The sequence below is a fragment of the Protopterus annectens genome, chromosome 1.part0 (assembly GCF_019279795.1).
Source record: "Protopterus annectens isolate FY-2018-M chromosome 1.part0, PAN1.0, whole genome shotgun sequence".
NCBI classification, from domain to species: domain Eukaryota; kingdom Metazoa; phylum Chordata; order Ceratodontiformes; family Protopteridae; genus Protopterus; species Protopterus annectens.
In genome coordinates, this window is record NC_056725.1 from 1,516,439,768 (window position 1) to 1,516,467,728 (window position 27,961).

A 27,961-nucleotide genomic window follows, 5' to 3' on the forward strand; every position below is an offset into this window, starting at 1 on the left:
TATATTACTGATACATGCAACTCCATAAGAATTGTAGGAGTCACCATTTCTGGGCACATTGCGAGTGCTGCGAAGAGAACTTCTGGCTAACATCAAAGATTGAAACAATACTAATTTCATGAACTTCAATCATACTTTGACTTAGGAATGGGGTCCATTCCCATCATGGTATTAGCAACCTAATGAGAGATGTACTAATTGTTTCTCTGACAGAGTACCTGGTATATGGAATGGACAGCAAAATTATATTAAAGCAAGTACTAGTTCAGATATTTTAAGAACAACTTAGATGCTTATTACAGGGATGATTGTTTTGGTATACTGGAAGGTTAGAAGGGCATTGTTACTTGTGCCTGAAATATTTGTATGTATATATATATATATATATATATATATATATATATATATATATATATATATATATATATATATATATGTGTGTGTGTGTGTGTATGAAAGACTGTTCCTAGGGATAGGGAAATCAGGTGCACCCTACTTAGCTTACTTCAACTTTGACTGACATTAGGACATGCATTTCAAAACTGGATGGATGGATGGATGTATGGGTGGGTGGATAATTGCAATTATGTAATAGCATGTATCAAAATGAAAATTCTGAAAATTTGCCATAGAAAAATTAAGTTCAGAGATGACAGCAGTGCTGTTGCACTCTTTCAACATTAATGAGCATGTTGGAGTCAAAAGGTGTCTGAACCACCTGCAACCAGAATGCCATATTCCATGTCACTGCTTTATTGCTGCCAGCTTGATTTGAAAATGTCATCTCTTTGTATTCAATATACCCTAAACAACCTGCATTATCTTGTATGAGCTCAATAGAAAAGCAGAATTCTGGTCTTCATAGCAGGGCCTTTTTGTATATTTTATTGTTAGTAGCAATGGTTTGGTCTCTGGCAAACCTTGACTATGTGGGAACATTGTTCACTTTCTTAGCTATTTAATGAAGAAGAAAGAAAGACTTTCACTCATGTAACTAAAGGAATATCCCCACATTTAAACATCTAATGAAAATCATGCCATTGTTTTCACTTCATGGAAGATTACAGTCAATTTCCTGGAAATGCTCATCTAAGATGTTACATAGAAGTGGAACTTTGTTTTTCACTTGTTTTAGAAACTACTGAAGGAAAACAAGTTATAAGACCTGCATTAGAGAACGATGCTAATGTTGACTTCTACTTAACTTCTTGTTCAGCAATGAGCTATTTTACAAAATATTTGTATGTTACTGCAGTCCTTAATGCAATTACCAATATGGTAAGCTGTAACAGTGCATTTACTTATTAATAAAAAGTCTTAGATTTCAGCTTAACAGAGTTAAGACAGGCTTAGAAGACAACAGGGGTCACCGGCAAATAGGACAGTGCATTATATTGTAAGGAAAAATAGCACTAGAATATAAGAAATGCTTAATACAGAGATTGATTTGAACATGTTTGGAGATGAAGAAAAATGCCCACAAAGCGAAAATGTTTCACTAAGCTAGTCTGCATTTGAAAGAAATAAAATGCATCTGCAACCTGTTATCTATTTCTCTTGCCAGTGATGAGTTTTATCTACAAAATAGCTAACATATTTTTACCCCAAATTAATCTTTGAAATCATTCTTTCCACTTACCATCCTTTTCCCTTTGCTTCTGCTCCTGTCTTGGCTTTATTCGACTGTTTTTAGCAGACGCATATATTACCTCGAATGAAGATAGGCCTGAGTACTTGTAAAACAAAAAGACTATGTGGTCTGTGTTTGTGCTTGTATTATTTTTTCACTGAATGGATCTTTAGCCTGCTTAACTCTGAAAGAAACATGCACATAGACATACAGAGTAAGTTGTTAATAGAACAGTTTAAGAAGTTAACATATTTAAGTTTCCCATTGATCAGTTATAGCAATGACCAAGAGACAAGAAAAGGATTTCCAGTGCCTTCAAAAAGGAGTACTGAAAACAGGCTGACTAGTATACCTGCATCTACCTTACCATTTGTGTATAAGATGCTATAGTTTCCTTAGTAGTTAATGTATTTATTGTTCTTTACTATTTATTAAATGGTTTAATAGACTGATCTTTGGACACTTTTCAGCTATCGCTACCACCATGAATAAATGTATGGCTTCTATTAAGCCAAGATCAACCTTTTAGAGGTTTTTAATAACTAAATAAAACGTATGTTTTAAAAGGCATCAACTGTGATCTGACAACACTAAAATGAATGTATTTGACAATGCTACTTAATTTTTAGTGTATTTTGCCTTTCAATATATATTCCTTTATCCATAGCCAGCAATCAGATGTGCTACTGTTTCTAGTTACATATTACAGAACCTACATTTGTCTGGGTTTCTCACTCTTTCTATAGATTTTCTAAGTCAACATTTACATATCCCGAGATCTTGAGCCACTATTATTAGCCTTTCATCTTTTGGTTTGAATTCACCTCTCCTTAACCATTCATACATTAAATGTTGATCATCATGTGGTTGCCCCAGGAGTTCTCTTTACTTGCCACCAGAGGTCTAGCTGGCTCAATCAGCACCCTGTGCCAATAACACAAACCAGCATACCAGCCCAGGTAGCTCTTCAACTGCAAGAGCAAAACAAACAAAAAAAAAAACAAAAAACAAAAAGAAAAAGCACTTCTCTTAAATAACCCCCAATTGCTACATTCTAGTGACTGGATTATTATAATTACATCCCTGGCCCCCAGCTAGGTCTTCCATTGAATAGCAGCAAAAAAAAAAAAATCACTGTACATTGTAGCTATCGGGTTATCACATTTAATACATTCACACCCCCACCCAGCTAGCTCTTCAGTTGAAGAAAAAAAATAAAATAGCACTTCCCTGTAATAACCTGATCAGATTATTACAGTTTCACCCCCCCCCCACAACAGCTCTTCCACTAAAGAGCAAAAAAAAAAAATACAGTTCACTGTAATAGCCTGATGGCTACATTGTAGGCATCAGATTCTTACATTTACATCTGTGCTCATCCAAGTTAGCTCCTCCACTGAAGAGAACAAGAAAAAAAAAAAACTTCACTGAAATAGTCTAATTGCTACTTTATAGCGATCAGGTTATTACAGTTACATTCATACCCTGCCCGATAGTTCTTAAACTGAAGAACAAAAATTAAACAGGGTGACGAAGGGCCGATTGCACCCTCCCAACACTTTACATCCAAGGTGATTGCCCCTCCCTACCCATGCTTCTGTTTTCCACTACAATCGTGGTCTATCCAGGTCTCATCATTAGTCTCATCATAGGATCATATGATCAAAGAAGGTTACTAGGCTAATGTCCTCAGGACCCTTACAAACCTAGCCAAGTTCAAACCATGTCATCAAGAGTGTCTGGTTCAAGCAAACACTAAAATCAGCACTTATTGTCCCTGTCCAAGAAGGACACAAGTGGAACCCCGGAGTGAATTTTCATTTACCCATCCAGTCATCCAAATTATGCTTAAATAGGACCAGCTTAGGTGTTTGTCTCTTCATCTACTTGTACAGACTCAAGTTCTAGCTATGTCTGGCTTTGGTTTGGGTTGACCATTTTCAGATATCAAGGAACTTAGGCTGAGCACATAGCCTGACTTCTTTTCTCTGCTTGAATATTTTCTTTTGAGTCTGTCTGTATTCTGAATCAGCCGTCTTCCTTTCTTCAGTTTTATTCCAGACCCTTGGACTGGGAAGCATTCCTGGTCTTCCATCTGCCTTCGTATTATCACTTATTGGATCCCCTTATGGACTTTGATTCAGATTTTGATTTCAATGGAATTTATCTGAATGGTTACTTGTTGCCTCCTGGTCTTTTTTTGCACATGGCACCAGAGCCTGCTGTCCTTCTCCATTCCAACTGTTTGGTTAGTGCACTTTCCCTAATCTTCACTCCCTGATAGAAAACCAAGGTATTCAGGAAACACTTCACCTGTTCCTGTTTAGCCTTTGGAATTTACTGGGGTCCTTTGGCACTGGTCGTTAGTAATTTAGGACCTTATGAGAATATTTTAAATTGTGACTTACTTTAATTCCTCATTGGGATTCAAGAATTTTCCTCTGGCTGGTGTCATCCACAGACAGACTAGGTTCATTCTGGCCTTTGAACTTCTGTCCTTCTTGCCTTGCTACCTTACTGTTATTAGTAGATTGTCTTTTCCCCTGATCTATGCCTTATTCCCTTCTTCAGGGTTTTAAGAGTTTTACCCACTTAGGAGAATCTTTGAGCTGACTATGCTTCTGAGAAGCCTCTGGATTTCACAGCATCTCACGCCTTTAATGCCATTTGTCATTAACTTAGCTATTTCCTTTCCATGGATATACCTTAAATGTTATTGGGCCTCAGACTGAGTACCTTACTGCCTTGTTGCTTTATTGCCCTTGACCTGTTATCATTTGATCCTTTTTCTGTGTGGTTACCAGATCTCGTAGTCTTTAGGAACTCTGTCATGGATCAGAGGCTTTACTTTTCTTGGATTTTAGCTTATTTTCATCTATACTATTTTGGACCTAGTCTATGGTTGTGTCATTGCGTTTCACTAGATCCACTTTTTGAGTGCTGTACATGCTGGCTCAGTACTTCACTTTTCTTGAGACATAACATCTGGTGGACTTAACAATTTTTTCCCTTTGACTGATTTTTTGTGATTACATCACTTCACTTCTCTGATCTGAGGCTGTGTTTTATAGTCCTTTTGCTTCATGTCAGGAAATTATTGTTACTTCTGCTAAGCCACTTGATTTCTCTTGGCTTTGGTTCAAGATGGATGGGTTTTTCATCTGTAAAAAAAGGCTACTGGTCTAAGCCTATAACTCATAAGAAGGATTGAAGGTCTGCTGTCTAGTCATATAGGAAATAGACTGAAAACTGAAAAGCCACAATTGTGTTTCACTTTCTGGGGGTGGTGGGTAACTGTTAAACTTTCTGAGAATTACTGTTTTGTAGTCAGTGAATATCGTCAAGCCAGATGGATTGCTGCCAGCTGAATGAGACACTTGAGGAGGATGGCTGGAATTTCTTAGATTGATCTCAACTCCCCCTTCTGTGTTTTGCACATTGCATGGTTATGTTTGTGATGCCTGGTTATTGGAACATAGGGTGGTCACTGCTGCAGACATTTGCTGGTACGTAATTCTATATCATAGTTATATTCTCTAGGTTCTTCAAATAATCCATTACTGTGTTGATTATGGAAGTGTAGGAAAGTGCTTCTATATAATCAGCCTATAATTGCTATATAGTACTATAAGTCATCAATCTAAACTGAAGTAATGATCTTTTATATTTCCCTGTACAATAAACAAGTATAATTAGGTAGATTATCATGTGCACACCATTAGAGTAATATACACTCAAATAGGTAAACAAAATTGAATTTCAGTTCTGAACTCCATAAATAGATACTACATCTTAAGCTGCCTTTCTTTGTTTTTTTGAACATAGGGTAAGATCTCAAGCCATGTACACCTGTGGAGCCCATCAACATTTCTTAGGATGCAGTATAGTTGATATAGTCTGCCTGATAAGAAAAGGAAGAACTAAGCATATTACTTTTTTCCCTCTAATTGTACAATAGAGAGTAAACCATTTTTATTAAGAAATCTCAGACTTATAAAAATACCATGCCAGATTTATAAGCAGCAAGGAATGTGTGTCTAATTTCTGCTAGCTGAAAGACATCAGAATTGCAAACAAAAGCTCTAAAATTCTCCAAGTAAGTAGAACTTGAACATTTAACAATTAATAAAAATGTAAATTAACATCATCCTCTTTCGAAGAGTGCTATTGAGACAAATGCTTGGTGAACTAATCAGGTTATTACAGACTGGCTCATGCCACATCCACTTTACGCAAATAAATAGAATCACAGGTTTGAACATAGTTGTTTAGATGGGTGAGTTGTGTGAGAGGAATGGACAGCTGGGGAAAAGTGCATGATCTGTATTTCTACCTATCTCCATTTGCCAAATTGTGCATCTTGTTCTTGTACTTAGCTGTTCTTGGCTGTTTTGAAGGGTGATTTTTCCAAGTGATGAAAAAGCAAGCCTACAAAGATCAAATAATTTTATTTCCGAAACTACCATCATTCTGTTGTGACAGATGACTACAAAAGTGAGTGAATATTTCTTTTTGGCAATGCAGGAAACTAGAAAATAATTGAAGAAGCTGAACCCTTCAAGCAAAAAAAAAAAAAAAATATGTACACATGGTGGAGCAGACAAGTGACTCAGAAATCTGGATGTTTTGCTGACAAATTCATGAACTATAAGAAAACAATCTGTACAGATTATGATGCAGTGTTTAAACATTTAAATGCCCTGTTATGGTTTTGCCATATGAGGCTAGACTTACTTATATAAATGTTTTCCAGTCTGGATTTAATTATATTTTGTAATAAATTCTGTTTTAGACAAAGTAAAGAGCCAGGATCCACACATAGGTACTTCACGGATGTACAACACTAATTTTTTTGTGGTGTTCATTGTGCAAAGAAGTCCAGTGATAATCAGACAAGTATTAAGCACTGGACAACACTGGCATTCCAAGCAAAGCACTTCATAAGTAAACAGAATGTAGAGATAATGTAATAAGCAATGCTAGGCTGTTCCATGGCAGGAACAGCAAGCGGCAGTAATACATGTGATAGATGTTATGTATGTCAACCATGGCAGAGAAGTATGGCCAAGTAATGCACATGTAGTGACACATAACTCCATGTTATGCCAATTCAGCACAAGAAGTCAACACAGAGGCCAGCAGACACATCATTGTGGGTTTGTACCATAAAACAGCAACCCTGTTCATATAAGTAAGCAGGAATGGGATAGATTGTAAAGATGGAAATGGGAGAACAACAAGCAGAAATGACATGCAGAATTGTAATTGTAAAGTATGATAGGTGGGGGGGATATAATGTCTTTATTGAAAAGAGCATCTTTTGTAGGGGATACAAAAGAAGGGCAGGTGGGGAAGATAGTGTGGGTTGGCTGTGGATGATTCAAATGGAGAATGGCAACTATCAGTGGCAGAAAGTGAAATACAGCAAATGGGTGATATATGCATAAAAGCTGGAAAACACCAGGATGGGCATGGGGCAGACTTCTCACATGCATAGATGCCAGTGATTCCAGGCCAAACACAGGGAAAGAAACAGAGGTGTCACTCACTTGGATGGCTGATGCTATACTCCAGTCACTCCCCTGGTGGTCTGAAGGGTGGGGGTCTACCAGCTGTTTTCCTCCAGCCATGCCAGAAGGCACTGCATATTGCAGAGGCAGGCATGCAGCTGCCAGAGCACCAGATGCTGGAAAATGACTGGAGACTTCTCAGGTCCACTTTCAGGAGAAGAGTTCCCTCCAGAAGACAACATGGAAAGCACCTGTGACCACCTCCCAAGTCATTTTCAGCAGGGGAGCCACTGTCCCTCTTTTATAGCAGACCTAGTCACCACTGCTGACCCAGAGCCAGAAGAAGTAGCCAGCACTCTCAGTTGACAGTGGCCTCACCTTCCACGCCTCCAAAACGTGAACTGCAGAAGAACAATACAGTGGAAACTATTATCACATAAGCATGTGCAACTAATACAGTCTCAATTGCATTGTGGGCTAACCCAGACATCATACACAGTGCACTGCCAGGAGGGGTGTTTCCACTTTTTGCATCACTAGTCATATTCACCTGTTGCTGCTCCACCATTGGAAAACAAAATATGCATTGTTAGTGTTAAGCATACCTGTGCAACAGCAAAATAATAGAACGTGGTGGTTCTGAAAAATTAAAACGCTCACAGTGCATTGCAGACTGCCTCCCTTGAACCTTTGCCTCCCTCTGGTGAAGCAGGTCTATAAAAAGGGTGGAGGTTGTGGCCATAGTTATGTTCATGCCAGACCGTATAATACATGCCCACTGACTGGCATATTTTGTCCTCAGGTGCATAGGTACTGGCATGGCCACCTGAGGGAGTCAGAGCCTTGAAAAGTTTACTAACCAGAAGAAGGAAGTACTGCTGCATACCCTCCATACTTGGCATTCATATCCTGGGCAAAGATGCCACAGATAAGAATTACTGGGACCAGAGTTGGCAGGGACTGGTGTAGGGTGTAATTGCTGTGGGTAGACATAATAGATCATGTGTGACAACATGTGTGACAAGGGTTTACTGGTATGATATTCCAAAGAAAGGAAAAAGAGTGGGACATTGTGATAAATAGGTCCACTGCCAAGGTGGACCATCAACACTGAAGCAGCTAAATAAAGCTGAGGAGCATTTGGTATCATTCATCGGTTGGGAGAGTGCTTTCTTAAACTTTTGGGTGGCTTGGAAGTGGAAGCTTGGTGTGTGTCAGTAGGTGAAACATCAAGTTAGTAATGTCTGTATTTGCTATAGCACAAAATAGCACACTCCATTGCCTATTTTCAGGGAAGACATGACCAAGCCCACCTGCATATTTGTCCTTCCCTACACATTTGGTCTGCAACTGCAACAACCTGCATGACAAGGCATGTTTCAGCATGTGCTGTTGCTGTAATTTAATGTACAGCTGTATGTGTGCCACAAGGGGTTATAGAAGCACAGATATGTAAGCTGACAGTGATTTCATGCACAACAAAAAAAAAAAAAAACTATGGCTGACAGTGGGAGTAAAATGCAAGTGGCACAGTCTCAAGATATAGTGGCGCTGTCTGCAAAATTACAGGGAAGGGGACCAGTTTCATGTAGATCACACAGCCTCATCAGTGCATGACAGACATCCTGTACCTGAGAGTTCCTCATGGGTTCCACTGGTGTCCTTAGCCCACACAGCATCCAAAATGTACACCATCTCTGAAGTGCACATACCCACCTTAAGGGATAGAAGCAAGGGATCCAACACGTCTGTTACTCTAGGACCATGCTAATAATGGCTACAACACTGAGTATTTGTAAGCAGATGTGTGGGGCAGTGATCCAGGCACAAATGACTGCTACCCATGGCATTGTGTGGATAGTGATTATGTTTCATGACTTATGAAATAAGTTGCACTAACTACATGGTGTAATGGAGTATTGGGATTGGAAACACATGATGCTGCAGTGATCACTGGTGGCAAATGTTGCCTTCATTGGTGCCTCCATGACACACTTTACATCAGCCATCCAGTCTATCTCTACAGTCCATGTAGTCTATGGCTATAGGAGGGTCCAGATGCAAAGAGGTCAGCTATAGACCAACTCTAGTCAGACTACACAAACTGTTATCATGGCATCACTATCACCTGTGGACACACAACCTGCTACTCCTAGTTATTGGTGGCAACCAGATCCTGGGGAATAGCACTCCTCTGACTTAGCATCTTTGGTGTCTCATCAGGCTGCCTACCGTGGTCCTTTAGGTCTGTCTCTTCCCTATCACCTATGGGCACACAGCCTGCCAACTTCAGTCACGGACTTAGACCAAGTCTTGGACAATAGCAGTTATCAGGGCCAATAACATGGGCTGCCGTATCAAGGTGCACATGCACTGTCTTGTATTTCTACCCCTTCTCTGTCATGGACCACCTGAAGCCCTGACAAGCTTTAACATTGCAAGACAACACTATGGATACCACCAATGGTTGCATCCTGATCATTACACTGCACCCCTGAAAGATATGATCTCTGGCTCTCCACGACCTTCCAGAATACATGGTTACTATGTTCACCTCTCATAACCCTGCCTCATGTTATAGCTTTGCAGTTACCTGTCACTGTGCTCCCCTATCTGTGCAAGTGATGACAACTTTACCCTGCCCACCTCCTAACCTTCTGCTTATGATGATGTCTGATGCACAGCATGGCCAGTCCATGCTCTGCCCTACACAGCCTCCATGTGATAATGCTTGCATCATTTTATTTTGCATTGCCTGTGTCATGCATCATAGTCATGGGCCAGATGCCACCTCTTTGTCAGTTTTGCAGTGTATCATGCCCATCTCTGCTTCAGTTATGGTACTTCTACTGCATGTTCCTCCCCTGACTCTTCACCTGCCATTCTGCTGCTGCTACAGCTGGTATATATAAGGCTCTGCCATGATGTTCACTTGCTGCTGTATTTATTTACAAATGAGATGTACTGTAGCATGGCATGCACAACAAAGATCCTGCATAGTCCTGGGCTGTATTGCAGTGCTCCTCCTAAGGTGTCTAGATATCTGGAACATCCCGTCAGTAGTCCAAATACATTGCATTGTATGTTTCAGGTTTCTTCTTGGTCTGTGTTATGGGCCATTTTCTTCATGATCTGGGGTTGCTGTTGAGATCATCAGAGATCTAGGGTGTATACTGCATCATCTGCAATACACAACAGGAAATATATTGTATGTGAGTTACTGCTTGCTTGCATGGTACCTGTATGTTCAAACCTGCCTGTCTAGCATGTGTGTATGAGTGCACCTATTAACTAGACAATCTTCTGGGATGTCCACTTGCAGGAATCATTGGTCACACATGTGTCAGATGTATGAATTCTGTGCACTGCCCAAGTGGCAGCTAGATACATTATAAATAATGTCCTGGGAATTACAGACCACACAGCAGTACATGGAGTAGAAGCCCTTCCTGTTAATGTAGTGCAGGCCATTTGGACTAGACATAGTTTTGATAGCAGCATATGGCTCTCAAGATCTCAAAGAAACAGAATATGTCATAAAAACACACATGGTGATGGTTCTCTCCTCCCTTCACCTGGGAAAGCAGATTTGTTCCTATGCATGTAAGGTTGCAGCATTAAATAAAAGAACTAGTTTAGGATTCATGAGGCAAGGGTAACACACACACACACACACACACACACACACACACACACACACACACACACATATATATATATATATATATATATATATATATATATATATATATATATATATGGGTTCACTACCTATGACCGAAAGTTCATATGACCGAAGCCCATTTGACTGAGACCAAAGACCAAAAGTTCATGTGACTGAAAACCCATATGACTGAAAACTCATTTGACCGAAAAACAGCACTTATATCATTGTATCTGCCGGAAAAGGCATACCATGCTTCCACCTCAGTTCAGCCTGTGGGTGACACAAATTAAATAGGTTCCTTACAGTCTACTTATCCACCCATAAATGGTCAACAGTCTGCAGTCTTTGTGCTGGTGGTATGTCAGATGCACTGCATGTAGCATGCCCTATTTGTATACTTAGGTTCATAGGTTCATAGGTTCATACTAGGCTATCTGCCCTAGGGCATTTATAAGCCTAGCCAGAGTGTGTTTGGCTTTCGCCACCCATTTTAAATTAATTTTGCTATGCCCTTTTTCGAGTTAGTACACTGTGCCTCTGTCTAACAGTGACACAGAAGTGATACCCGGAGTAAACCTACGATCTCCCATCCACTCATCAAGATTCCTCTTGAAGAGAGTCAATAAGGGACTCTGCCTAACCTGGACTGGGATTTTATTCCAGAGTGAAGGGAGCCTCTGGGTTATGAATCTGTCCCTCCAGCATGTCCTATTTATTTCAGTGCTAAGGTTCAAGTCTCTCGAGCGCGTAGCTCGATGGGATTTGGATTTTCTGAGGTGTAGCATGTCCATTAATTCCGGGTTGGACGTGGCTTTATACGTCAGGCACAGATCGCCTCTGAGCAGGTGGTATGCCACTGAGTAGAGCTGGAGCTTCTTTAACTGGGCAGCATATGGCATCTGTTTGAGCCCTTTGATCCTCTTGGTGAGGTACTTTTGGGGTCTTTCCAGTTGCTGCAGGTGTCTGGTAAGGTACATCCCAAAAGGGGCATTGTACTCAATTATGGGCCTGATGAGGGATGAGTAAAGAGGCACGATGACCTCCCCTGATCTAGATGTGATTCCCTTCATGATTAGGTGGGCTATATAAAATGTTTTTCTAACCACTTTGGCCATGTGGTTGTCAAATGAGAGATTGCTATCAACTTGGGTCCCCAGGTCCTTAATTACTTCTTCTGTACTTAATGGATTACCACCTATGTGGTAATTTGTGGGCACTTTGTTTTTGCCAAAGGGGATGACTATACACTTTTTGGCGTTTAGCTTGAGGCCATGGCTCTGGCACCAGTTGTCTGTTTCTATGAGGCTGACTTGTGAATCAGTCTACCATTTAGAGTTCCTTCCTTTCCATAATCTTTATGGATTATTTGCAAGCAGTTTCTCATTTTCATATCATCATACAGTCAGCAGCATGCACTGCATACTGTGCTATTTCTGCCATTGTGTGGTCACAATATCTTTGTCTTCAAATTGGCCACAACCTGTGCTACTTTGTGCAGTGCAATGAGCTACATATTTGTAAGTCACAGCAAAGACTTATGCTAGCAAACTGTCTTGTCATTAACCTAAATAAGTAATTATTCAAGGGAAGGGAAATGTCTGAGCCACATATTCCTCTTTATGTATATCGATATCGCATGGATTAAATGTATTTAGATGTATAGATCCTCTTAGTTAATACCATATGTGTTGCTATTACAGGATGTCTTATTTTAGAGTTATAAACATTGAAGCCTGATACAACAAAGATTAACAAATTATGATACTCTCATAACTTCAAACTTTTATTTGTACCTACATCACAACTAAAATTGACCAACTAATTACTTCCTGACTACAGATCTTTCCCAAAATTGCATTACTCATTGAGTAATCTCCTATCTTCTTATCCCTTTCTAGTGTCTTAAGTTATCTGTGTTCATAGTGTTGCTTTGTATTCTGTTATTTCAGTTACAGTTTCTCATCTTTCACTGGGGACTGCTTTTGCAATTTCTTACAAATATTTTTAGCAGAAATAGTAGCATTATGTTGTGAAACAATAGTTTTCTCCCTCTCTCATTTTTTTCCATATTGGACTCTTCTAGAGGACAGCTTATTCCTTATTTTGACCTTTGTCTGCTACTGACATACACACACACACACACACACACACACACACACACACACACACACACACACACACACACACACACACACACACACCAAACAGGGCTTAAAATGTGAAGCTGTTTCAAGCTGAACAGTCTTGTGAGGTGGACAAATATCTGAACCTTTTGTGAGAGGTGTGTATGTTTAAATAAATAAATACAGTGTAACTCCCATAGTTTTTAATTACTGAATTATGTTAGCAAAATTAAATCAGCTGAACCATTTTTCACTATACTGCAAAAATGCTGAGAGAGCCATCCAAATGATCTGTAAACAGGGTGTCCACCTGTACCACTGGTGACTCCAGTTTGGGAATGGACTCAGTCTGCTTGTAGGGTTGGCTGGGGAAATGAAATGAAGTGATGAGCAGAAAGCTGTCCTATCTTGGGGCATAGTTTGGGGAACCTGATGCCTCTGTAACCTCTAGTAGAAGCCAAAAGCCTTGCAAAACATCTCCTGACCTCATTGCAGTAGCTACTGTTAGAGCTAGAGAACGTGACTGGCCATCACAAGAATGATGACTCACAATTTTTATAGGATCACTCATTCCCTGAGGTTAAATACTGACATGCCACAAGGTCAATTTTCTGAGGAGTCATGAGGCATACCCAGTGAATAGTCACATTTTGGAGTACCCAAAAACAGACCATTAAGATGCCAAGACTGTGGAAACCAAGGGATAAAAGCTGACAGCTGTAAAAGATCGGTGGGGAGAAACAAAAATAAATACATACATACATAAACAAATAAATAAATAAATAAGCAAATAAAATAATTGTATTGATTTGCTGAGGAGAAACATATGCAACCCTAATGTGGGAATCATCCATCATCTGTGTTTTTACCGTTTTTCCAGTAAGGCTTTATGCAGCAGAGCAGCAGAAAGCTTGTGATAATTGGTGGCACCAGTATAATATCTGCACTGTCTACACTGCTACTTCACTGATTTTGAACAGTCCATATTCAGTGAAATGTAATTCTACATCTTGTTGTCACATGACAGACAATGTTACATTCTGCAAGTAGTTGATATCAGAAGCAAAAGAATCCCCTCCATGATGTTCTTCATATTTCACTGTTGCAGTCATCACATTTGGGTTGTCTGCTTGCAGGTACCCCTTAGTCGGCCTGATTATCAAAGTCTTGGGTCCTGCATCGGTTGCTGTCTCATCTTCCATGACATCATGTAGTGAGGGGTATAAAGCATGCAGCCGACACCATTTTATCAGTCTTTCTTGCCGTGCGGTGCCCGAAGCAGAAGCAGTTCGCAAGTGCTGGTCGGCCGACTCCTGAAATTTTCGTTTTCGAGTTTCAGAACCGAAGTCTTCAACTAAGCTAAGTACCCTGTTGGGGAAACTTTTTCTTGCTCTAAACCGATGTCAGTAAAAGTTAATAATTGTATTTCTTGTGGAAAGCAAATACCTCATAAAGATTTCCATTCGTACTGCATTCCTTGCCTAGGCCCAGACCACAACGTACCTCGCTGTCGGTTTTGTGCCCTATTTAAACAACAAACTATTTGTCTTCAGTTCATTTACACTTCTAAATATTTTGGTACTCAGTTCAATTATCCAGAAATGGCTTCAGTAAGCCACCTGACTACCGATATTTTGAAAAAACACAAAGATAAAGACAGACACAGACCGCTTAGGTCCAAAGCTGCAGACGACGCTTCTCCTAAGCTAGTCGTCAGTTCGCCGGTACTCAGTGAAGTGCTTTTGCAGCCCCTGATACCCTCTACTTCAGATTCACAGGCCTCTACTGAGACCCGTTCAGAGTCCGGTATGCTGCAAGATACTTCTTCTACTGTGGAACCTGAGGATGTCTCTACCTTGGATGGGTCCGGAGCTGTTGTGCAGGCACCGGCTTCTGAGGGTGTATTCAGACTTACTGACTTGCATATTAAACCAATGCCATCTTCTTCTTCTAGGTCTAAAACTTGACCTATGCCTAAATAAAACGATGCCCAGACCGCATGGTCTGACCCCTAAGCCCGAAAAAACAAATGATAAGAATGGCTGAGGACCTTATTACTCTAATCAGGGGAAGCCACCCTAACTCCTCTAAGAGACCTAGGACTGATTTTCCTTCTGATTCTTCTGATCAGGATTCTGAAATTTCTGTTTTCTCTGATGACCAGGATTTGCCCTTATCTACCTATGAGGATTCTGATGCAGAGGACTCCATTCCCTGTGCTTCCCCTCCAGAGGATTTCTCTTTTGGTGAAACCTTGCATACTCTTAGGGAGCATTTCCACTGGGAAAGCCAGGATTACTCTGACTCCAAAAAGAGGCTTAGGGAATTCTTAATCCTGCCTCAACACAGGCCTTTAGCTATCCCTCCTGTACTAGACATTGTAGGTGATGCCTTCTTGGAATCTAGCCTGGCCCCTGACTCTTTACCTCCTGCTCCCAGAAAACCTGATAGGTATTACAGGGTACCTGACTCTCACAAGTTCCTCTTTAAAAATCCTACTGCGAATCCAGAGACCATTTCACAGGGACCCAAGGGCATTAAGGCTACTACCGCCAAAAATCCTACCTCCTCTGATAGAGATTCCAGGGCACTGGATAGATGGGGAAAGAAGGTATACACTTCTGCTACTTTATCCAGTAGGGCTTTAAACTGCCAGTTTCATATGTTAAAGTATCAGCAGCATATTATTGGATTGCTTAAACAGAAAATGATGTTGATTCCTGACTGCACTGAAAATAAAGAATTACAGGATTTAATGCATTCTGCTGAACAAGTTGGAAAACATACTTTGCAATGTTTTAATTCATTAGAGGCATCTTGCAGGGCTGCTGTCACTGGGTCTGTACTTAGAAGGCATGCGTGGCTTAAGGAGCAATCTCTGGCAGATCATGTTAAAGCTAAATTGCTAGATGCTCCCTTAAACCAAGACCGCCTGTTTGGCAGCAAAGCAGAAGAAGTACTTAAAAAGATGGAGGAAAAAGCTAAATCTATGAAAACAAAGATTTCCTGCAAGTACAACCTCCCAGATTTAGTAGGCACTGGCCCTCTAAGAATTGGTCCTTTCCTGCCTCTTCCAGGCCTTCTCAGTCCAAACCCAGACCCATCAGAACATCCAGGCTTCAGTCTCAAGGTACTTATAGGCCTAAACAGTGGGGGGCTCCCACTTCCAAAGCAGGGAGTAGTAAGACTCCCCCCTATGGTAAACTGTCTCAATGACTTAACTTTAAACCTTCCAAGCCCTGCTCAACTGACTGCTCCTTTAGGGGGAAAGATTGCCCTGCATGCAAAAAATTGGGAACTCATTACCCAGGTCAAATGGGTTTTAAATATAGTTTCCCAAGGATACAGATTCCACTTCCACTCCTTACCAACCCCAAACGGCTGGCCAGACCTACCCCCAAATCAGTGGGCAGAGGCTCAAAAGCAAGTTCTCTCTCTTTTAAGCATCAGAGCTTTTCAGCCTGTTCCAGAAGAAGAATGGGGACAAGGTTTCTACTCAAGACTTTTTCTGGTACCCAGTAAAGGCAATTCTTGGCATCCTATCCTGGACCTGTCTATCCTAAACACATTTTTGGTAATCCCAAAATTCAAGATACTAACTCATCAGCTGCTTCCCATGCTAGGCAAAGATGCCTGGTTGGCAACACTGGATTTAAAGTAAGCCTACATGCACATCCCAATAAGGGAATCCTGCAGAAGATACCTACGCTTCAAAGCAGGCTACATGCACTACCAGTTCTCTGCACTGCCCTTTGGCTTATCTACTGCACCCAGGGTCCAGTCATTGTATTTTGCAGGCAAAGAAATATTCAAATATACCCATACCTGGACAATTATCTAATTCAGGCAGAATGCCAGGACATACTATTAAATCATCTGGCTTTTGTAAAGAAATTGCTAACTTCTCTGGGGTACACTATAAACGAAAAAAAGTCACATCTTGTACCCTGCCAACAAATGGTATTACTGGGAGAAAGCTTGAATACAACTTCCCAGATGGCCTACCTCACGCCAGAGAAAAAAGTTAATTTGACAGCCTACTTCAAACTACTGGCTACAAAGACCCAGCTATCTGCAAGGAAAATTCTGCAAGCCCTAGGGTTCATGGCCTCCTGCATTCTACTAATTCCATATGCAAGACTGCATATGAGGAAACTACAATGATATCTAAAAAGCCTATGATGTCAACATTCTCAGGATCAAGAATCAATGATTCCTATCATACCTTGTCTACAGATAGAGTTCCTTTGGTGGGCAGAGGCCTGCCACCAGAACGAGGGACTTCTACCCCCTGACGCCTAAACCCTAGCAAAAGATGCATCAGACTATGCATGGGGGGCTCACTTGGCAGGGCAGTGCATTCAGGGAAAATGGAACCCAAGTCAAATGAACCTGCATATCAATCAAAAAGAAATGTTAGCCATACAGTATGCTCTGACAGCCTTCAAGGACCACATTCTTCCAGGACAATTATTTTTAAAGATGGACAACACCACTATGTGGTACAGAAACAAGCAGGGGGGAACCCACTCATACCCTCTCTGCAGACTAGCTATGGCTCTGTGGAACACAGCTTTGAGCTACCATGTGCACCTACAGGCTCAATTCCTGCCAGGAAAGCTAAACACACTGGCAGACAACCTAAGCAGAAATCTCATGGACCCACACGACTGGAAACTGGAACCAAAGATATTCAACATGTTGAGAGACAAATGGGGGAGCCCAGCGATAGACCTGTTTGCCTTCCCCCAGATCTACCAATTCTGCAAAAGGACTCCCCACAAACAAGCTTAGAAAGTGGATGCCCTGTCCTTCATGTGGAAAAGCCTATCAGTTTATGCCTTTCCCCCTCTGCCTCTCCTCTCCAAGGTACTACAAAAGATCAAACTGGACAAACCAAGGATGGTACTGATTGCACCAGACTGGCCCCACCAATACTGGTACCCCCTTTTGCACAGTGTGTCACTACTGGCACCATGGCACCTGCCTCAGATACCTGCCCTGCTGTCCCAGCAGGAGGGCCAGATTCTGTACCCACAGCTTTAAACCCCGAACCTGGCAGCCTGGCTAATTACCTGATCTCTCCTTTACCATCCCTCAGGATGCCATTCTGGAGGCAAGGAGGCCTAGTACTAGAAAATCCTATGCCGAAAAATGGAAAAGATTCTGCTCCTGGGACCAAACTCAGGACATGGGTACAGCAGCGCCCAATTTACCTCAGATTCTCCAATACTTAACTGAGATGCTTCACAAGGGCCTTTCCTTTTCCTCCATCAAAATTCATGTCTCAGCCATTTCAGCTCATTGCAACACAGAACCACCCCCTCTTCTCTCATCCACTGCTGACGCAGTTCCTCAGAGGGGCCAAAAACACAAGACCACCCAGGAGATCCCCTACACCAGCCTGGGACCTTAACTTTGTATTGGAGAAACTCACTCTACTTCCTTTTGAACCAGCTGCAAATGCTGAGTTGAAATTCCTTTCTTGGAAAACAATCTTCCTTTTGGCCATCACTTCAGCAAGAAGGGTGTCTGAATTACAAGCCCTCATGGCAGTGGAGTCTTTCATTATCTTTCATGTGGACAGAGTGTCTCTAAGGACCAATCCCTCTTTCATGCCCAAGGTGGTATCCAGTGTGGCCCTTAATCAGTCCATTCATTTGCCAACCTTTTTTCTAATCCACAGAACAAAGGAAATCAGATCCTGTACTCCTTAGATGTGCACAAACAACTTAGATTTTACTTGGACAGGACTAAACCTCTCAGGAAATCTGAACAGCTGCTGGTTGCATTTGCTGCAGGGGCAGAGGGGAAGGCCATTTCAAAGCAAACTATTTCTAAATGGATAAGCCATTGCATTAATTTCTGCTATAAGCAGCATGGAAAACCAACCCCGCAGGGGATAAGATCACATTCAACCAGGGCTGCATCTACCTCTACAGCCTTTCTCAGAGGTGTCCCTACCAAGGACATCCTAGAAGCTGCTACCTGGAGTTCTGTACATACCTTCACCAAGCATTACCATTTGCCTATTTTTTCTAAATCCAGAGCTGGCTTTGCCACTGCAGTCTTGCAGGGCCTTATAGCTGGTCCTAATGCCATCTAATTACTTCCTCCCATCATTAGCTTTGGGAATCTTTCCAAATGTGATGACTGCAACAGTGAAACACGAACAACATAGTACAGTTGTGTACACTTACCATAAATGTAGATGTTCGAGTGTATTCACTGTTGCAGTCCTGGTAACCCTCCCTCCAGCCCCCTGACTTCTATTGCCTATACCTCTATTCTTGTTTACTATGCTTAAAGCTTTCTGGTGTATTTGCTTTTTGTTGGAGGTGTAACCTTGTATATAATTCCCATTATGGGGGCACCTGACATCTGGGGCAAGAAAAACTGATAAAATGGCATTGGCTGCATGCTTTATACCCCTGACTACCTGATGTCATAGAAGATGAGACAGAAACTGACGCAGGACCCAAGACTTTGATAATCAGGCCAACTGAGGGCTACCTGCAAGCAGATAACCCAAGTGTGAAGACTGCAACAGTGAATACACTCGGACATCTACATTTATGGTAAGGGTACACAACTGTACTTTCTTACTCCTCATCACTCAGCTTCATCTTAAGCAATGTGAATGAGATTAAGTGATCCCACCATTTCATTATCCTTATTTTTCTAAAAGTCTGTTCATAAATCTTTGGATCTGAAGTACAAAGAGTATCAACTAAATGTCATAAAGCTCATATAAAAAAAGCCTTAGCAATAAGCAGCAACTTTAGACTCTGAGTAGGCAGTCACACTCTTTAAGACCCAAGTGAAAGATCTAGCTGTTGAAATTTTCACATATAGGTGGTTGTCATCATCCTTAATATCTCAAGTTTCATGTGAAGGTAAGGGTTATTCATTTCAGTTATTCTTTTAAGCATATAACTGTCTTTTTATCTCTTAATCTACTGAATAAAATGTAATAGCCATCAAACATTGAAGAACCAGATCATAGGGGTAAATACAGAGACACAGGCAAAGAGATCAACCTATTTTCAAATACTTGGCTACCTCTGTCTTTGCATTATATCTTGCATCTATTTACTTTCTCTTTCAATTTTATTGTGCTTAAAGGCAAGGTCCTACAAAACATGATCATTTTTTAGCTGTTATTATGAAATCAGTTTTGTTCTGCCTTTTCAGATTCTGTCTTTATAAATCTTGCTTCCTTTCTTCATATCCCTGGTTGACCACCCCCCTCTCGCCTTCATTGCGATTTTTTGTGCTTGCTAATTTTTGACTGGTAACTTGATGAGACAGAACCAACCCGAGGCATTGCTGTTTGAATAACAGTCATTATTATCTGCTACTATATCAGCCAGTTCCCCGCCCCTTACTTTTCTGTGTGGATTCAGTACTTAATGTACAGAATCAGCATATTAGACCATCCAGAATTTGCACTCCAGCATGCATTCTGTACCCCTTGAGAATACAAGTCCAGAAATGGGAATGTGCTAGGAAGAAACCACTCAGTAATCTAAAAAAATGTACAAATGTGCACCAATATGCTTTTGCGTGTAAGTGTCATGCTAAGCTTAGCTCATCTGTAAATAAAAGTCTGGACATCTCATAGCTTTAGGTATGTAGACAGGGTCAAAAATAAAAATTAAGAACCAAGAATAAATAAACAAATCTGCAAATCCAGAATACCTGCTAGTATCATGTTAATTGGCAGCTAAGATAAATGAAGAATCCTAAAACAGGAATGTCATTTGTATTTCCAGAATGGCAACATCAGCAGTAAAAAGCAGATTGTGGTTTAAAAAACCCTTTCCACTTATAATGCATCCCATGGCCAGTCTCTGTATAAAGCTTTGTCCAGTCTTTCCTCCAGTTCAAAATCTTTAAGTCAGTCCTTGGGGTTCAATGACAGCACATCCTTAACCAACTGTTTTGTGCTGACATTTATTGATTTGTTTCTTGAGGTGTATACTTTACTCCATTTTGGGATTTTAAAGAAGTGTCTCCCATAAACACAATCTCACTATTTTACCTAACTTAACTAGCAAGTAATTTATTTTCTTAATTTTAGTGTCTATAATAGTAAACCTGTCTTACCATGGCTCAGATAATGATCCCCAAAACAAAAATGTCTGCCTTTGCATGTGTAGTGCTACTCCCAAACCACAGGGACCATGTCTCTCTCTCTCTCTAGATATATATATATATATATATATATATATATATATATATATATATATATATATATATATATATATATATATATATATATGTGTGTATATATATATATATATATATATATACATATATATATATATACATATACGGTGCATCTATCTGTATATATATATATATATATATATATATATATATATATATATATATATACAGAGAGAGAGAGAGAGAGATACTAACTTCCAGTTTGATTCTTCACATTTAGGAAAATATGCCTTCTGAGAGCCAAAGTCATTATTTCTTTTAAAATTCTGACCTTTGCACAAACAAGCCACCAAAACATCATTGTAGGAATGCCATTTTGAGACAGCATGATATGCTGCCACTTTTATTCTAGCAGTCAAGAGAACTGTTAATACAGATTAGCACAAAATGTTTTCCAGTTGTGTAAGTATAATTTAGTTTCCTCTTACTCCAATTTTTGGATATGGTTTACTTTTTTATAAAGCCCTTTTTGTTCAAGACTAATGGACTGAATATGTAATTAACTGAAGGCATTTTGTGTAGAAGACAAATTCTTCTGTATCAGCTTAACTAATATAACTAATTCTGAGGTTGCCATTTCTCAAAATGAATAATAATATTCTTAAGAAATTTGCAAATTTTGTCTGCCAGCTACAGTCCGATGGCATTTTTATGGACTGGTCTTTGGTGGACCACAGGAATAATATTTTCTGAGCTACATTAAAGTAGCATTACTTATAATATTTCAATACATTAAAAGTACCTGAAATCAGTTATTTCTATAGTCTTGTTCTTACCTGCACAACTAGATGTGTATTAAAATTGGTACAGACTGAACATATTGTCATTTCTTTAAGCTTTATCATGAAGGCTGAAGTACCTCAGATACATGTTATAGTAATTATGTAATTTTCTTTGTTTTTCACCTGTTCTGTCTATGCTAGGTTGGAGGGCATGTGGTGGAGAACTGCTTTGGTTAGTTTCACAGTTTTATACCAAGTTAGCCCCTATTACTTTAACATGCAGTTTTAAAAGGAGTTGCAACATTTATGGATAGTTAACATTGCATACCAACTGTAACTGTTTTATACTTCAGCAACTAGTGCTTTAGAAGTACAGCTCCAAAACATGATAATTATTGTCAACTATAACAGATTTTGCTTTTGTATAGCTTATAGCCAAAGTCATGATTCAGTTATTGCTCATAAATGTACAAAATATAATCAGAATTATTTAATGTTGTTTTCATTCATTGTAGGTGTGTACGTCGATACGAAGGACATTTGAATCGTTCTCTGTCATGTAGGATAAACATTAGCTCTTGTGGGCGCTTCATAGCCACCGGGTCAGAGGACAGATGTGTAAGCAATTATTTTTCATTTACTGTTAAAAAAGTGCTAGAGAATGGAAACTGGAACTTGTTTTCTCAGAAAAGTATATTCATCTTTACCAAAGACTCTACATTTTGGAGTGACTTTTCAGACACTGTGGTCTGAAAGTAATGCAGTATGTAACTGAATGGTGTGTCTTTCATTATCTAATGGATGCTTTGCTAGACGTATTACCGTATCATACATTTTTTAACTGTTAACACCAGGCCACAGTGTCAGCTCATATACATTTGAGATAAATAAATAAAACAACATAATTTTCTTAGAAAAACAAACGTGTGGGAGGTCTGTTTATTCTTCTAATGCTCCAAAACATTTCTGAAAAAATTATGGTTATATTGCCCAGTATTAGCGGTTAATGTTTTCTACCTAGCAGATGTTTGTTTCTTTTGTTTTTTTAGTTAAGATGCTACTGTCATATACTTCACAGTTTCTCTGGTTATGCTTTCATGCATCAGATGAACTACAACCTTTGTGTACATCTGTGACAAGAGATAGCTGTCTGTCTTACTACACATATATATGTATATCTCTCTCTCTCTATATATATATATATATATATATATATATATATATATATATATATATATATATATATATACAGTATATGATCTATATCTACATCGTCTTTCTGTATGGGTCTACTAAATATAGTTGAAAGACCATAAACATCAACAAAGCAAACATCAACACTATGCATGCACCAGAGCAATAACCTTAGTGCATGCAAAATTAAAACTTAAAAAACAAACAAACAAAACCATTGTTTTTAACACCATCCAGACCCCCTGCCAATTATATATACTAATGCTAAGACTGCACAATGGTGGGGCACATTCCCCAAACATCCCTGAGAACTGTGCAGTCTTGCAAACTTATAAACTGTCTGGTTAGTCAACCAAATGTTGTTGACTAAACAATTGTCAACCAAAACACAACTTGATTATCATTGCTTCCATATATATATATATATATATATATATATATATATATGGGTCTACCTGACAAGGTCGACAAGCCACAACATCGACAACCAGTTTACCGACACCACATAACCGACAGTTCACAAACACAAAACCTCACATGCCGACAACGAAATCACTGACACCACATAACCGACAGTTCACAAACACGAAACCTCACATGCCCAACACACCATAATAACCATAATAAATCAACAAACAAAACAAATCCCCTGTCCAAAAGCACACACAACACAAGCACACCAAAACACATACACAACTATCTACAACCTCTAAGGTCTATCACTACCGCACACTTACTAACCTAACTCACTTAACCTGCCCCTAACCCAAAGACTATCACTACACACTTACCTAACCCGCCTAACCCTAACTCACTGGTGTTCGGTGTTTCGGTCTTCTCAGTTGTCAATCTTCTGGCGTCGGTGTTCTCAGTGTCGGCGTTCTGAGCTGTCAACGTTGTCAGGCGGACCCATATATATATATATATATACATACAGTAAAGGAACCAGACAGTTCATCAAACATTCAGAATATTAGACATTCAGACCCCCTGCTAATTATATATACTAATGCCAGCATAAGTGATTGAAAACTGGTCTGATCGTAAAATGCCAGCATTACTTTCTGGGGGATCAGTACAGCAATGAGTGGATTTTTTCCCTTTCCCCACTGTTGTGTGATCTTGGAATTGGTTTGGATCTAGTTTATAATATCAAAATTCCAAAATGCTGAGACGAGAATCACGAAAGTTAAAATGCCAGACTGTGTAAATATTCCCAGGGCAAGTAAACACTTACCCAAAACCACATTAAAACACACCACACTATTTAAAACCCACCTAGGTAGGGGGCTATGCCCCCCCACCCCCAACTATATATACCAATTCTGGGATTGCACTGCAGTGGGGAAAGGAGCATTATTCCCCACATTAGATAAGTGTTTACTTACCCTGGGAATACTTAGAGTGTTCGGCATTTTAACTTTCGTGATTCTCGTGTTGGTGTTTTGGTCTTCAGCATTCAGCATTTTGGAATTTTGCTATTCGGAAGTAGACCCATGTATGTATATATATATATATATATATATATATATATATATATATATATATATGTGTGTGTGTGTGTGTGTGTATATATATATATATATATATATATATATATATATATATATATATATATATATATATGTAGCAAGGGGTGTGCAGGTTTATTTTCTTTTTTTTGGTATTTTAGGTTTCAACTTAAAATTATTGATATTTTGTGATTCTCTTAGTGATTCATGGTCCTGCCCTAATATCTATATCTGCATATAAATATATATATATATATATATATATTTATATATATATATAGATATAGATATATAGGTATTTAGGTATATTGACTACAGGAAAAAACGATACTTCTGAGAAACAAAGTTGCTGACAGAGGATCCAAAAGAAATCAGGAAAAATGAACCATGCAATAAAGACAAGCTCAATTAAAAGTAATCAAACAATTATAACAAGTTTAGAAATCAAGCTTCTGTATTGAAAAACAAATAGATTAGTTATTTTGCCCTTAAATGAGCTTCATCAGATCTACATCCAGTTTACATGACATGCAGTATTTAGCTGCTTTAACACAGATATCATTGTTAATCAACTCACGCTGGGGTGAGAAATGTATGACCTAAGTTGTTCATCTAAGCTACAATAGGATAAGTCTCATCTTTCATCACTGTTCTACATATTTACTCCTATTGGTAGCTAATAGATACAGCTTATGTGCTGTATTCCTGTCCTATGTGGCTAGTGCCTAATTGATACAAATACTTTTTACATTATATAAATCTTGTTCCTGGCTATATATAAGTATTAGTGCATCACTGTAACTGTGATATGATAAGTAGATGCTATTTGCCATGTTTAGCTGGGGCAGGAAGTAATAAAAAATATGTGGCAACCAGTCAAATTAAATTTCTAAAGTGTCACACTGTAGTAATTATAACTGTAGTTAGTCAGGATAATCTACCTGAACCTGTGAATGGGAGCACCTACCTTGTATCCTTTATGTCAGGTAACGTGCCACCCTTTCCATGACAGGATGAATTCAACTTTCTAGTGATATATCAATTATAAGTGTGCTCAGAAAGAAAAGAAATGGCTCTGTATAGGGTCTATATCAATTTATCAATGGTTCATTGATGAGAACCACTGTTCATCAAATTAAATACAGCGAATATTCACTTTAGTGAACATTCACTTCAATGAATGACTTACCCAGGGAAAGGAACAAGTTGGCCATCATCAGAAATTTTCCCTTTTCCCCACTGTAGTGCAATCTTGGAGTCAGTATATATAGTTAGGGGGGAATGTGGGGGGCACATCCCCCCACCTGGGTGGGTTTGAAATACTGTGCTGTCTGTGACAGTTGGAATGCTGGGCAACTTGATCCTTTCTTAGGCTAATTCATTTGTTGAAGTGAACATTTGCTAAAGTGTATTTGGTTTGATGACAGTGGTTTGTGGTAGTGAAATTTCGATTAAGTGATATAGACCCCTCTTTATGTGCTACGTAAAGATAAACTGCAGCATTGTATGCCAGTGAACCAAACAAGGTTAAATGAGGAAAGAGATAACTGACTTCTGTTTCAGTTTGTTCCATCTAAATGTTGTTAAAACAGGTACTAGAGGTTGTCAGTAACATGTCATAAGTCTCTATTGCCACAGTGGTAATCCTTATAAAACAAGAAAATCAAGTTATCACCATGGAAATCAGTGAGCTTCCAGTAAGTGTGCAAATACCCATAAAAGACTGGGTTATCACAACGTCAATGTTTATTACAGTATGGTTGTACATATGTATATAAGTATTTGTCATATTAACACTTTTACCATTGACTATTTCATTTTTGGAAGTTTGCACTTCTATTACTGACCATTTCTGGCTATTTTTGCTTCATATGTATATAAATCTAGCTCTCCAAACTGATGAAATGTTGAAGGAATTATACCAAGGTAATCAGCTATCAAGCAGGGATAGTATTTTCTTAAAGCTTCAAAAATTAGTAGAATTGCCATATTTTGAACTTTAACATGAACATTTCCCCCCGGATTCTCTATGCCCTGAACGACGTGCATGATTAGTGCAGGAGCTCTAGCAGGCAATATGTCTGCCATGCGATCCAGGAACAACCTGCAGGGGCGTGCATGAGAGCTCCTGTACTAATCATGCACGGACTAAGTCTTGTTATGCAAATCACCTCATTTGCAGGAGAAATTCATGCAAATGAGGTGATTTTGCAATCCAGGAAGCTTGCAATAGTCCGTGCAAGACGAGCGCTATCTGCAGAAATGTACTTGGTTAGTAACCGAGTACATTTCTACAAAATCCAAAATGGAGCTATGACAGCTCCAAACAAAGGCTGCATGTCATTGAGGTAGCATGCCAATGGCCAAGTATAAGGTAATTGGCATTGCAAACTGTTTCAAAATTTAAAAAAATCAACTTTTATTTTTTTTTAGCCGATCTCGGCTGTTTAAGTGTAGGGCAGCGAAGTGCAAACGGGATCGGGGGAAATAGAATAAACCTAAAATAAGCATTCTAACTAAATTCAGTATTCTGCCATGCAAGTTAATGGCAGGCAGAAGACAACCTGGCCAGTGAGTAATGGTTGCTAAGAGGGGAGGCTCAGTGTGAGACATATAACTATGCATTAGCAGGCAATCCTATGCAAATGAGGGGAAGGATAGTGAATCCCAGTTTTCCCCAGCATGTGAGGCAGGTCCCAACAGTGTAAGAGTATGAATAGCTGGGTGCAAGACTAGGATATAGGTGACATCATGGGGTGGGGTGTCAGGCATACTGTAAGTGAATTGGAGCCCTGTGGCTCGGGATTGCTCCTAGTTTAGCACAGCTAAGCTAGGGAGTGTGTCTAAACCTGCCTAGTACTCTTTACAAAGCCTAAGCAGGTGTGCGCGCCGCGCACCAGGTTTTAAAGAAAAAAAAAGTAAACCAGGAAATAGCAGCTCTGTGCACATTTGAGCACTCCGTTTGTGCGGTGCGCCCCCAGGCTTAAACAGGAAGGCAATGCGAAGGGAAAACAGCAGTAGGAAGGTAACCAAGAAGAACTAGTGTAGCTGGCAGATGAAATGTATCAGAATCAGCCAATTACACAAGCAGCAGACCAGCCCAGCCCAGCACACCACTATAAACTATGCAAACACCTTTTCCTGTTGTTTTTTTCCCAAATACTCTGCACCATCAGTGTATACAAATGGGGACATTTTACAAAACAAAAGCAAAACAAAAAATCTTAGGAGCTGCTTTTACTATCATAAACCAGCATGTGCAATAGGTTGAGGGTGGTGAGGATGTGAATTCTATTGACCAACCTACAGTGAGGAGACAGAGAAGAGTGTACAGACCCAGGGTAACCTACCAAGGGCTACATGAGCTGGAGA

General features: G+C 39.6%; 1 protein-coding gene across 1 annotated transcript in view; it reads left to right on the forward strand.

The window, feature by feature from the left end:
- The window catches only part of WDR27 (WD repeat domain 27), a 2,477,832-nt gene that overhangs the window by 2,171,549 nt on the left and 278,322 nt on the right, over window positions 1-27,961 (forward strand). The window contains exon 23 of the mRNA XM_044072816.1: window positions 22,400-22,502. Coding sequence (XP_043928751.1) covers window positions 22,400-22,502 — 103 coding nt within the window. The remainder of the gene's footprint in view (window positions 1-22,399; window positions 22,503-27,961) is intronic.